Source organism: Sardina pilchardus, chromosome 9 (assembly GCF_963854185.1).
Source record: "Sardina pilchardus chromosome 9, fSarPil1.1, whole genome shotgun sequence".
NCBI classification, from domain to species: Eukaryota; Metazoa; Chordata; class Actinopteri; order Clupeiformes; family Clupeidae; genus Sardina; species Sardina pilchardus.
Genome location: NC_085002.1, coordinates 12,187,368 through 12,200,588, shown reverse-complemented (window position 1 = coordinate 12,200,588; position 13,221 = coordinate 12,187,368). Strand labels below are relative to the sequence as shown.

The 13,221-nt window shown below is 40.6% G+C and overlaps 1 protein-coding gene across 3 annotated transcripts; it reads right to left on the bottom strand.

Moving 5' to 3' along the window:
* Positions 1–221: 221 nt before the first annotated feature.
* arfgap1 (ADP-ribosylation factor GTPase activating protein 1) lies at positions 222–12,521 on the bottom strand. 3 transcript variants are annotated; one of them, XM_062545792.1, is made up of 14 exons: positions 12,366–12,521; positions 11,638–11,702; positions 11,391–11,500; positions 10,420–10,591; positions 9,939–10,039; positions 9,577–9,666; positions 9,338–9,452; positions 8,601–8,657; positions 7,051–7,083; positions 5,552–5,608; positions 4,909–4,968; positions 4,103–4,179; positions 3,230–3,621; positions 222–2,679 (listed from the first exon to the last, which is right to left on the bottom strand). In XM_062545792.1, the coding sequence occupies exons 2-13, from the start codon at positions 11,695–11,697 to the stop codon at positions 3,273–3,275; spliced, it is 1,281 nt and encodes a 426-aa protein (XP_062401776.1). In that variant the 5' UTR covers positions 11,698–11,702; positions 12,366–12,521; the 3' UTR covers positions 222–2,679; positions 3,230–3,272. The 3 variants fall into 3 exon arrangements, with proteins under 3 accessions (XP_062401776.1, XP_062401777.1, XP_062401778.1); XM_062545793.1 differs by lacking the exon at positions 222–2,679 and having other exon boundaries at positions 3,078–3,621; positions 9,577–9,663; XM_062545794.1 differs by lacking the exons at positions 222–2,679; positions 4,909–4,968; positions 5,552–5,608 and adding an exon at positions 6,729–6,758 and having other exon boundaries at positions 3,078–3,621; positions 4,103–4,173.
* Between the last annotated feature and the right edge of the window lie 700 nt (positions 12,522–13,221).

Genomic DNA, 13,221 nt, shown 5'->3' with positions numbered 1-13,221 from the left:
CAACGAGGGCAAACACATATGAATCCAAAGACAGCAACATCATCATTTGAATCAGAATATTTACCGCGATTCCAAGACAACTTCTGGCTAATTATGTGCGTCCCGCGAATACAAGAGAATTTCACATACTGGGCTGTGCGCAGTCAGTGTTGCACAAGAAAAAAAATGTTTACATTTAGTTTAGACCCCCCAAGATGTATACAAAAGCCAAAGAACAAACATTTAATTCATATACATTTCTTTATTTTCTCAGAAGACATACCTATGAACTTCAATGACACTGCAAAGGCTCTTGGCCAGCTTTGCACAACACAACTTTCAGACAGGGTTTTGAGGAATGAAAAGTTGCACACCAAAACATGTATTTTCAGTTCCACCTTGTTTATAACCACGTAGAAAGCGTGCTTGTTATTTGAGGGGAGTGGTGGGGATGGCGGCAGTATGAATGAAAACGCAAATACACAGCGGCACCATCACGTAAATACTTCAACATAAAACATATAGGCCTACTTAGGTACGATATTAAATGCGCTACTCAATTATTTCTGTCATTATGTTTACATTGAAAAATAGCATTTGTTTTAGGATGTTGAAATGGATCAAATTTACAATGACGACAACACGAATAATCTTGGAATTGCCAGAATACAGAAATATTAAGTGTTTGAAGTTAACAACAAACCATACAATACCCCAGCTGGTTTATTAAAAACTTAGTTAATCAACAATATTTTTGATTTCCATGTTAAAGACAGAGTGAAAAATAAAGAGCATTCAATGATATCTTTCCAGACATAGACCTTTAAGGTTACATCACCATGATCTATGTTATTTTCCTTTAACTATTTGTATATAAATATGTGATATACTTCAGAAAATAAAAAATACAGTATAAAAGAACCAGCACTGTTTAAATTATTGAGAATGAGAGGAAATTAAAACATCATATCAACTGACTGAGTTTGGTAATTTCTTCAGATATAGAATTTCTAGACTCCATCCAAACATTCATGGCAAATAAGCAACATACATCCACTCAGGCAGGTGTACTCACACACGTGCACACACACACATACACACGCGAACGAACACACACGCACGCACGCACAGCCAAGCTATCTGTTTTGCAAAGTATCACAACAGCAGCTCTTTAAGGCTCTGTTTTATATTAAATAGTTCAACTCAGGTACAGGATGCACAATACAAGCATTGCACAATATTTCAGTATTCAATATCCTCCAAACAATGCACCAGGTTTTTACGTCTCACTATTTTTCCACATTCATTCCATTTTTTTTCCATTATTTAATTATATCTCTCTTTTTTTGTTGTTTTGTTTTGAAAAAGCATGCATTTCCAGAAGGTGTGTCAGTCTCACGCAACGGATAAAAACATGCAGACGACCGCATACTACCCCCTCATCTACACACCTGAATCAACGAATGGAAACATTAAGGGGCACATCACGTTGACTCCGGCCTGCGTTTCGACAGACACACAACACCGATCTAATGGCTGTAAAAAAACATGCACCGACACCTCAGACACACACAGAGCCAGGCTGCACTTGGAGTGGATGGGCTCGACAGGTGATGCTTTAGAAAAAGCACGGCAGTTAGCGATACACAATCCATCCGCTTGCACAAATATGTACAAATCCCTCTCGTCAGGGATCCCCCACAAATGCTGTGGTAACGCTGCCTCAAAAGAAGCCTTCTGTGAGTTTTTTGTTTGTTTGTTTTTTTTCAAATATTTCAACATATTCATCAGTCAGATCCTTTCCCCCAAGACAAGGAGCAAGTAGATGATGCTGACAACAACGCATGGGCAAAAAAGGCATTTCACATATGAAACATCTCTCTCATTGGACTTCTCCACCTACTGCACAAAACATCACCAAGGGCAAATACTGGTCATCATGCCAGCCAGGACTTTCCTCCTCCATGAAGAAAGCCTTGTTGCATTGACACCAGCAGAGTTTCGCCCTGAGACATAACTCGCGCTGGGACTGTACAAAGACAGTGGAGACACACTTAACATTGACTCTGAGAAGTCATCCGACACGGAAAAGAGTCTCCGCATTGCCTTGAATTAACATTAGACATGGGTGTTTAAAATGCCGAGGTCACAAACGATCACCGTGGTAGCGATAACGGCTCTTTTTCTTTTTCTGCAGCATACGCATGCGATCAGTCACAAGGGAGGGTATAAGCTGAGGTCCGTACGTCTGCATCTCTGGTGCTCGAAAGGAAATCAGTTAAAAACAAAACAAAAAAAACAGATGCTATATATAAATAAACATATGATCATACAACACATACATGCGCGCACACACACACACGCACACAAGAGTTGTCCACAACATCCACTGAACAAGTATGGCTCTGGGTTTTCAGTGGGTATAGACTTTTAAGTCGAACCAGGTGGATCAGGTAGGGATAGGACCCCTCCCCTTTTATGCTGCTAGTTTGTTTACTTCCTTTCCTTTGAAGTCAGCAGCTTTCTTCAAATGGATCCTACAGTCTTTGCAGGGATGAAACCTTACTTTTTTTTTTCCCCAAAGAGAGAGCAGGCGATGATGAGATGGTGCAAAATTGTGGATGAAAAACGTCAAATGCGCTCAAAACAACTACACAACACTACTGATACAATTTAGATTCATCAGAGAAAGGTTGGGAGCTGTCAAAACACAAAAATAGAAGAAGAAAAAAAATATTTTAGAAAAAAATAGAGTTGACTTCAGGACATGAACAAAAAAATATCTTTAGAAAAATATGTGAGACAGGTTCACTGAAGACTTCAAATACATGAAACACTAAAGCTGAAACTGGTCCACATGTTGCTGTCTTCTGTGAAGCTGATGAAAAAACAGCATTCTGGCTCCAGCACAGACTGCTGTGTTGAAAGGAAACACTGACGTGTGAGAGAACTAAAAAGGAACAAACTACTACAACCCTGCAGTGTGTTGCTATCAGTACCTCTGGGAGTGAAGACGCATCGCGAAAAGCGAACGGTATCATTAGAGAAAGGCAATCTGCACACACTGGGGGGCGGGTTGGGGGGGGGGGGGGGGGGGGGGGGGAGTCTTTAACAGATTACACTACCCTAAAATAACCTTTCACTTTTGTGGCATCAAAAAGGAAACAAAACAAACAAAACAAACAAAATCATAACACATTTTCACACATCTGACACAATTGGTATGTTTGTCAAGGTGACTGCAGCCCACCTTCAGAGCAGAGGCGACACGGCCCTCCTCCAGGGCGTTCACTCTACCATTCGGCATTGTCCCAGGACTCCTCCACCGGCTTGGCGGGGCTCTTCTTGGCCTTGTTGTCGCTGCCGCCGCCGGCGCTCTCCCAGTTGGTGTCCCAGGTCTCCCAGCTGTCGCCGGTGCTGTGCTTGTTGTTGGACGGCTGGCCCTCCGAGCCCCAGTTGTCCCAGCTGTCGGAGCTCTTCTTGCCGGCCGAGTTGTCGGCGACGGTCCAGCTGTCGCTGCTGGGCGACTTCTTGGGCTTGGAGCCGCTGCCGAAGGTCTCCCAGCCCTCTTGCTCCGCCCCGCCGCCGCTGTTCTGGTAGCCCACCGACGAGTCCATGTTCTGGTAGCCGTCACCTACGGACCTGTGGAGCAGAGGGACGGGGTAAGAAAGTAAACAACATTGACCTCTTTTAGCCGCCAGTGCTGTCTGTAGCATCGTGCCCCGTCTACTTCACATGATATCTTCATCTAGCGACAGGTGAGATGGGTTAATAGCTGCCACTGAAGAAATAAACAAACAACAACAATAACCACAACAGATGATTGAACAGATACGAGCACCAAAACAGAATAATTGCATCCTTTCAGACACCCCCCACCACCACCACCACCACCACCCCCCACTCCCTTCGCTAATGTGGCACGAAGGGAGCAAATTAGCTCGCTCATACTTAATTATGAGCTGTGCCTGATTCCTTCGAGTCTCCGAGGAGAACACTTTACCGCTAAGTAATGTTCCAATGAGCACTTATATGCTAATGGTTTTGGTCCCAGGCTGCGGGGGTCAAGAGAGTGCGGAAGAGAGGGAGAAGGTCGGAGAAGGTGTGGAGGTGTTTCTCATACCCGTCGGCGGAGTTCTCCGATTGGCCGCTGAGATACTGCGACATGTCCTTCCAGCCCTTAGCTCCTGCCCCCTGGATCTGAACCCAAAACAAGGAAACTCCTGAGGACTTTTTATTTATTTATTTATCTATTTTTTACTTCAAAAGAACTTATCTTAGCATCATTAACCTCAAGATTATACTGCAGCAAACAAGTTTCTGATACAGCCTAAAGACAGCAATACATACACAGGCAGGCTAATTAAGCAAAGCTCACAGCCTCACACAATTTAACTTCTTCAATATTTTGTGGTACTAATTATCTAAATTAAAGAACTCATTTCACTAAAAGGTTGGTAACAAATCCAACTTGGTGCCGACACCACACTGGTACTCACCATTGGCATTACAATGCAGCAATAAAAAGAAGTGGGGAACATTTGATTAGATCTCAAGCATAAGCAATGATGCACCCAAGCCAGCCTCCTTTGACGATCACAGACAAGGGCAGAATGACTATGTATTTCCAAAAAAACATCTACGTGATATTCACCTTAGCTTATTTTACTGCCTCAGTCCCTTATGTGAGAGTTACAGCTCTGTCTTGAGAGAGCCATCTCTCCAGCGACATCACCTCTGATCAAATGGTACTAATAGTTCAAATGGTGCAAATCTGGCGGTGAGACGGACTGCCACTAGAGGGCACTGTTTCACCACAATCAGAGTCTGAGCCAGGTTGATTAGTTAACTTTATATCAATGCCCATGTCTATGCCACAAAGAAGGCTGGTTACGGGTTAGTTCAGAGGCTTGTGCCTCTGTCTCCTACCTTTGAGGCAAACCCAGAGAGGCTCACAGTCATTTCGTCAAGCAACTTCCCCTCTTTTACCTAAACAAGTCAAAGCCGTATTAATGTCATGATGAAGCTCAATCACCCAAAAGGTAATGGCCAAGCACTGCAATCTGGGGAGAAACCTTAGTGACAACACAAACTAATAAATGGCATGTCAAAGTAATGTATGAAAGACAAGACAACTGAATGATCAAAGCATCAATATTTTTGTTGAATGTAAAATGTCAAATGGAAGAAAAATAAAACTTTAGATGACCGTTTAGATCATTCCAACAAAACAGCATCTACTCTAGGTGTTCCAGGATATCGGTACATCCCCAGATCAGAAACAGTTGGGATGTTGTGTAAAATGATAATCTGCAAATCTTGTAAATCCATATTTCACTGCAAAATTTGCATTTTGCATTATTTGCATTTTACACATCATAACCTTTTCTGATTTGGGGTTGTTATCCTAAAAAGTGGTCTTCTGTTTTGTCATCTATTGATTCAAGGTCATAGATCAGGGTAAAAAAACCCTATACAATAGCAACTAGACTAGAGGCTCTATTAACCTCTTAACTACGTAATTCTGACCCACCACCACCAAATCACCACAGACGCCAAACAACAGTGTTACCTTTTCTTGGGTCGGTTTGATAACATTCTCATTTAATGTCTGGCCTAACTCTGATGCCTAGTTGGGAGTGAAAAAAAGAGAAGACGGGTGAAGGAAGTCACATTCACAATCCACACTCACTCATTCAACATACAAAGATGAACAGGTCGGAGGGGGCAGCATTCTCTTCGACACAGCATGCCGGTGACCGGGCAGAGAATCACCACAGCTAATGACGGCAATGGTGGGTTAGTGAATGATGATCAAATGGATACTCATGACAGGATTAGTGAAGGCACTTGTAAAGGTAAGGCTTTTGGGGCATGTTGAGTCTGGATACAGGTGCAAGTTACCCTGGCAACGAATATTCCTATTTCAAAACACAGCATGGCCTTTGATTGAGTCTCCGACCCTATTTAGCTTACAGCAAGGAGATCAATAGCCATATTCTTCAGAGTCTGTGTTCTGATTCTGTTGTCAAATTAGTTGGACTGGAGAATCAATTGAGATATTGTATGAAGAGCTCATTGAAACAACATAATGTAGTTTGTAATAATGGCTTCAAACGCATTTGGATACATGTGACTGAGTAACACAAAGGCAAATTGAGCATCGGACATATCTGAATGCCGATGTGCGCCCAAAATGGCAGATAATGGAATATGTAACATTGTTATCGCGGGCAGTAGCATGCCCTATTCGTCAGTTTCAGACGAATTTGGTACCTCCTTCGTACTAAACACTGTAAAACTGACGAAATGGGGGATTCCTACATTGTGGTACTTTAATAATCTTTCGGTGTGAGACTGTTGAGATGCTAAAAAGTCCTAAATTAACAAACATATGTCACATTTAGATGGAACCTAGGGCAAAAATATCACAAGTAAAAGGGCTGCCCCATCAATATGTGCCCAGTTACTCTCAGGACATAGAGCATCCATCTGGTCGATAAATATGCATGAAACTTAAGACAAAAGTACACTGAACGCAGCCAATTACTCATATACAGAGAACAGAATTAAACATCCATTCACAAATGAGATGCAGCCAGTAAACAGCAGAAGTTACTTACAGCAACGGAACAGAACAGACAAATGAAATGTGCATTTGTGTAGACAAGACTGAACATAAAACTACTGAGGGCGATTGAACATATAACGGCGAACTAGTGAGAGCCATGCACTATTAATGGTTTTACCGGCTCAGGAGGTGGCTTGTAGCCCCTCAACTTTATCCACAGTAGGCAGAGAGAGTTAGGAAAAGCGACACTCATACAGTTAAAATTGAATAGACCTAGATAAGACCATGCCATATTATTATACTCCAGTCAAAGCAATGCAAAGTTATACAGTTGGGAAGACATTCTCAGATTTCACACTATTTAGCAGCATAAACTATGTCCACACAGAAACCTCAGTGATTAATGCATAGTGTGGAATCGTAGCTACTTTACTTTTAACACTCTGGTGACAAAAATGACAATAGATGGTATATTATACCATTTCAGCAACCTCACATACCTTCAGAGTTGCTTGGTTGGCAAGTTTTACAGTCTGTCAAGAGAGAAGAATAAATACGTTGTTACATGTATTACACATTTAGTTTGGGAACATGCGCACATTCACATGAAGGTGCAAGAGCCAAAAGTCAAAGATCCAGCATGAAAAAGCCAGTCCACACACTTTGGGATTTAACTCAAATACATTCAAGTAGACGAAGAGCATGTCTGTGGACCTTCTTTTTCATGTTACTGTATATTACAGAAATATCTCAGTTTTTCCAATAAACACCTGATAGCCATAAACTGATTTGTCAGTTACAAATGTAATAAAATATCATAATTAGATCAGCCAATTCAATGTCAATTCGATTTTTTTCATTATAATTAGGGATGCACCGATCCGATATTTGGATCGGATATCGGCCCCGATATGAACAAAATAGCTGGATCGGGCATCGGAAAAAATGAGCCGATCCATGGGCCGATCCGAATTCAATATAGTCTCAAAAAAAGGCTGAGCCATGACGCGCAACCAGCCATTTAGCGCAGCTCACTGCTGCGGGTTAGAGTGTGCCTCACCTCACTGTGTGCTCTGAGTGTCTAAATTCATGGATGGGATAAATACAGATACCAAATTTATGTCATAGGATCAAAAGAATATAACCACCATTTGTCATAGATTAATTACGATCTTCATGCGTTTTGTATTTAGGCAACACGTTAATGTGTAACAGTCAACAAAATAGGCTACTCAAACTAAACACATTGTCATTTTCATCTCATCTGTATAAACTGTTCTTGGTATAAAGACATGCAAATGTTCAAATTGGCTGTTAAAAACGTATCATTTATTAGATAAAACGTACAACTTCTACCGTTTACCACCATTCAAACTCCGTGTGAACTCATTAGTTTATCGTGGGGAAACTGCGGGACCGTACCACTATGAGTAAATAGAGGGGTTTCGCGGGTGACACCATTTTGGCAGGGGTGTTTCAATGTATGTCACTAATATGGGATTTTTATCTGCAAAATTGTTTTTTGTTAGATTTATTATTTAGTAATAACTGTGAACTTGAATTTGAATGCTGTTCCAAGTTGCTGCTGGTGTACAACTGTTTATTTTTAATACTAGTAATATAATCAATAATGATGATGATAATTATAATACTACTACTACTAATAATAATAATACTAATACTAATAATAATACATTACCTTTATATCTAAGTGTTATTTTGTTAGATTTTTTTTAGGAAAGTAATGTTTAGTTAGGGAAAGACTGAAGAATGAAGTCAAGCCTGATGCCTTTAGTCTTTTCCACATGGTGAGGTATACAGTTTATTAATTAACAATGGTATCGGATCGGTATCGGATATCGACCGATACGCAGAGCCCAGGCATCGGTATCGGTATCGGGACTGAAAAAGTCGGATCGGTGCATCCCTAATTATAATGGCCTTTTATCGGTTCTCCTCATTCCTCTCCATAGGAAGTCTAGCCGGTAGAACAGCTGGTGTTTCCATGTTCTAACTCCACTCAAGCGGAAATATGTACACAGATACTTACATTGTCCTTAGCAACAGATGCAATTTTGCTCGCACCAACTGTGAAACTGCTCCAGCCCTGCATCAAACACAGAACATAGCTTTTTACTCATTTCACTCAGGACAAAAGAGGTGCAGGCACATTTAATCGGTAAACTCCATCCAGGCTTCCCACTCTAAGTCATGTGTAAAATTTCCTGACTTTTCCCTGACTCCCCCTTCCTAAAAAACCCTGAATTTCCAGGACTTAATATATAATGAATGATACAATAAAGTATAACGATCAATAACTCCAGAGCAGCTGCATAGCTTTCAAGAGGAGGAGACAAATAAATGGAATTGAATAAACTCAAGCAAGTAGTAAAGCTAATAAGCAGATGTACACAAATTCTGTGTCTGAAAAATGTACAGTATGGTATTAATGTATTTTGGTGAGTAAATGTTAAGCTGCTTGAAAACAATCCCCGATGTTCCATGACTTTGCCCCAAAAATGCTTGAATACTTTCCATGTCTGGAAAAGACTTTCCAAAATTCCATGATATTCCAAAAAAAAATCATGATATTCCAGAAATTCCATGACCCATGGTAACCCTGTCCATTTTAAGATTAAACTTAAGCAAACACAAACTAAATGCCTTTGCACACTAAAATCTGTAATTTTTCAAGCACTTTTTTTTTAAAAAAAATGCTGAAAGTCGGCATTTTTACACACATTTCTGCCAGGCACATTTCTTTCAGGCACATTTCTTTCAACTTACCGTATAAATTGAGGACATGGCATTATTCAGGAAATCCTCATCCCTCTTGGGGGGGTCGACTGTATTACCAAATCCAACATAGCGATTATCTTGACCACCACTATACCCACCTCCACTGTAAACAGACACACACACCAGCAAGTTGCAGGGCAACAACAACAAGAGTAGGAGTATCCACTGTACTATGAACAAATTATTCCACATATGTCGGTCTACTTCAAGACAGGCAAGACACCAACCTTTGGTACGAGTTGACATCATCACTCAGCCAGTCCTCAAAGGCTTTGTCTGAGGGGTTGCCAGAGTTTTGCCCCGGGCCAGCTGAGCTGCTGCAAAACAGCAAGGTCAATTCGAACACATTGACCATCAGCAAAATGTGATTTGTTTACAACAAGAACAAAAACGCAACAACTTCCAGCAAATAACTATTTCTGCTGAGAGAAGACAATTAGGAGAACAGAAAAAAATGCTTTCAAAACTGGCAGCATTACTATATCTTGAATTTCCCCTTGGGGATCAATAACGTATCTATCCATCTATATATCTATATGCACTTTCCCAAGAGATTGTATTGAAACGTCTGCTATCTTAGCATGTGTACCGGTGTGAGGAAGACAATCCCATCTTCGGTTGTGGTGGTGTCCAGTTTTTAGCAGAGCTATCTTCAATGGACCAATCCTTTCCATCTGCAAGAGTGGCAACCTGCAACAAGGCAGACAGAAGTCAGGTGGACAGAATTCTGTCCAGGGCCTATCATACTACAAATTGGACAATTCTCTCAATTACTCTCAAAATACTCCTCAATTACTGAGGACTGTTCCTTCTGCTATTCAGAGATTTAATCTATATATACTTTCACTGGAATGTATGGTATACTAGTAAGCAGTTACTACAAAGATGTATGAATAAGGTCATGCATTCACTCAGACCATTCCTCCACCAGACAGATAAACACAAAACGCAGAATTGGGGACCCCATTTCAGTTGTGCATGTATTGCCTTTCTTGCTATGCAATCAATCAATATGTTTTCCAGACAAGAAAGAAACTTATCACATATAATGCAACCAGAAATCAATGTACCTTGTCTCTGAACAACGCTGCAGCTTTGCTGTTGTACTTTTCCTGCATGTTCCAGGTGGAATCGTAGTCGTCCTGCAGCTCCAGAAAGAGCCGGAATTTCTCGTTGCCTCCAGCTTTCATTTTCTCCAGCTCTATGTCCTTCCATTTGTCCATGGAGACAGAGCGAACAAAGCTGAAAATAATTAGACAATACAATTATTATAGTCAATGCAATAGAGACATAACATACATCACAGTTTTTCCACAAAACATGTAGTCCACGTCACCTCGCTTTGCAATCATCAATGCCCTTAGCAGTTGTAAATTTCCAATATTGTTAAAAACATTTCTATGACATTTATAACAATGCATTACTAGAATTATTGCTAGATGTATAAATATTGCTACATTGCCAATATGATTAGCATATTTTCCCAGACACAACAAAATAGTGATTTGACTATTTAGCGGGATTCATCTAAAATATCATGAGGACCAGTATGAGAATATCACAAAGTAAATTAATATTTTTTTAAAGCAGTGTTTCAATTGCACATCTTGTCTAAGTGATTCGCCACCAAAATGGAAAGTTGACATAGAAAATGTGATTGGACAATTAGTATTTTCTCTTAGTGGAAATGTCTCTTCATCCAAGCACTCTGTCTCTGAGTCTATGGAGAAAGGTTGCTGAGATTTCAGATCAACAGTCTATCTCTCTTCCATGCTAATGAGGCCAATTCCATGTGTAATTAACGTACTAAACACCAACAAGTCTACAAAACATTCTCTATATGAAAGGTTGCTGACTGTACTTTTAAAGATTGTGGGAAAATGCATGATAAGAGCTTTGTGCATTACACAGGGATATGTTCTGGGAAACCTATCATATTGCCTTTTTCCATGGAAAAGTAACGCCATCTCACCAATGATGTCTAAAGATAAATAGTCACCAGCAGGACTGACAGCAAAATCAAGTGGAGAAGTATACACACCTGAGATGAACTCCAAGGCCACGATGTTTTCCAGAGCACTCAAGGCATATCCATATCCCATAGGTCACGCTCACCCATTGCGGATTGAATGCACCACATTCGAAACAGATCTACAGGGAGACAAAGGCACACAGTTGGACGGGTAGGCTGAAGGAAGCCTGCCAGGCTCGTCTGACTTTAATAAACCACAGGAAGACGTATTATATTCCTTGCGCTAATACCAATTTGAGGGAATAACAGTACTCACGTTGTTCCCATCGTTTGTTCTCACTTCTTTCAGCACTCGCCTGGTCCTTGGACTAGCCATTTCTCCTAAACGAATACAATCAGTGTCGATAGGGTTAGCAATCGTTGACGGTTGAATCATTTTAGCAAATCATACCGAACAGAATGTTATAGCAACCAGAGAGTTGGAGAATATCGAGGATATGCTTTACTGAAGAGGCCCCAAGATAAGAATGTCAAAAACTTGTGAGTCATAGATCGCACTACAGTGACCGTCTTCACGACACGTAGTTAGTGCTTTTGTTACAGCTAACATTACACACTGACATTTAGTTAGAGCAAGCAATTTACGACTGCAGTTGTGCTTAGCGCTTAGTGTTTGCTTTCATGGCTTTAAATACGTAAGACGACAATGACACGGAGTCAAACTAAATAACGCTAACATGAACATACAGTAATGTGCCACCTCACCACAGGTAGCTCGCCTACAAACACAGGGCATGAAGGTAATACGTTAGCATAAACTGGCTGGCAGAGAGACCAGCCAGTTTATGAAAATCAATTCAAACAATCTACGACACCGAAATATGAAGATATGCAAAAAAAGAAATCCAAGTCCAACATGCACTGGACAAATAGTTAATTCGGTATCGAGGCATTTGAACCTTCTTGCTAGCTAGCTTGACAGCAGAGATGTTCTTGTGTTAGTGTTAGCATAGGTAACAAAACATTTATCTTCAGATGTCTTACCTTGCTATATCAGTAACTTACAACAATGCTCGATTTGCGTGAGTGTAATATTTCATTGGCTGTGTTGTCAAAACTATTCTTTAATTAAATGTTCTGTTAATTTAGTAAGATAAATAAGAAAGAGCTCAGACACCGGTAGCCATGTTGACGATTCAGCACCAGTTTGTCTACGTTGGCAATGCAGTGCATTGTGGGAAAAAAACATCCTTGATTCTTGCCTCAACAAGCAGCAAATCCACGTGATCTGGTACAGAGGCTGCTGAACAACTCAGGTTTTTAAACTGACCAATACCAACATCCATCTGGACAATATGTCCAGTAGCCCTGTTTAAAAATGAGAAGTTTGGAAATTATAGCCTACTAACCACAGTTCTCAAGGGGTCGGAGGTTGAAGTCAACTCTGTCTGGAGGACCAGCTTATGAAGGTAAAGTGCAGCTGTCAGTTTGATATGCTTCCCATGATTTATAAAGTGTAGGCCTGCCTAACATATCCAACTTGCAGGCATAACATGATCAAACTTCATTTCTCAATGCATGTGCCCAGGATTATTGTGCAGCTAATGGGAGGTAAGCAGTTCAATGCAGATGATCAAATAGATGCTGTTCTTCCAGTTCTCCACAAGATGTCAATAGAAAACTTGGGAGATATTTTATGAGTGGAGGTTTGCAGCTCAAGGTTTTACAGAACTCTGGAAATGATTTTCTTTTTTTTTTATGATACCAAAATGCTAATTCACAAAACTGCTGTTTAGTGAGACAAAGATAATTTACTAGGTTGTTTGGCTCATTTGTGCTTAATTTATTTGAATGCATAATGGTTTGGAGATGAAGACATTGTTTGCAGTCTATTTCACAG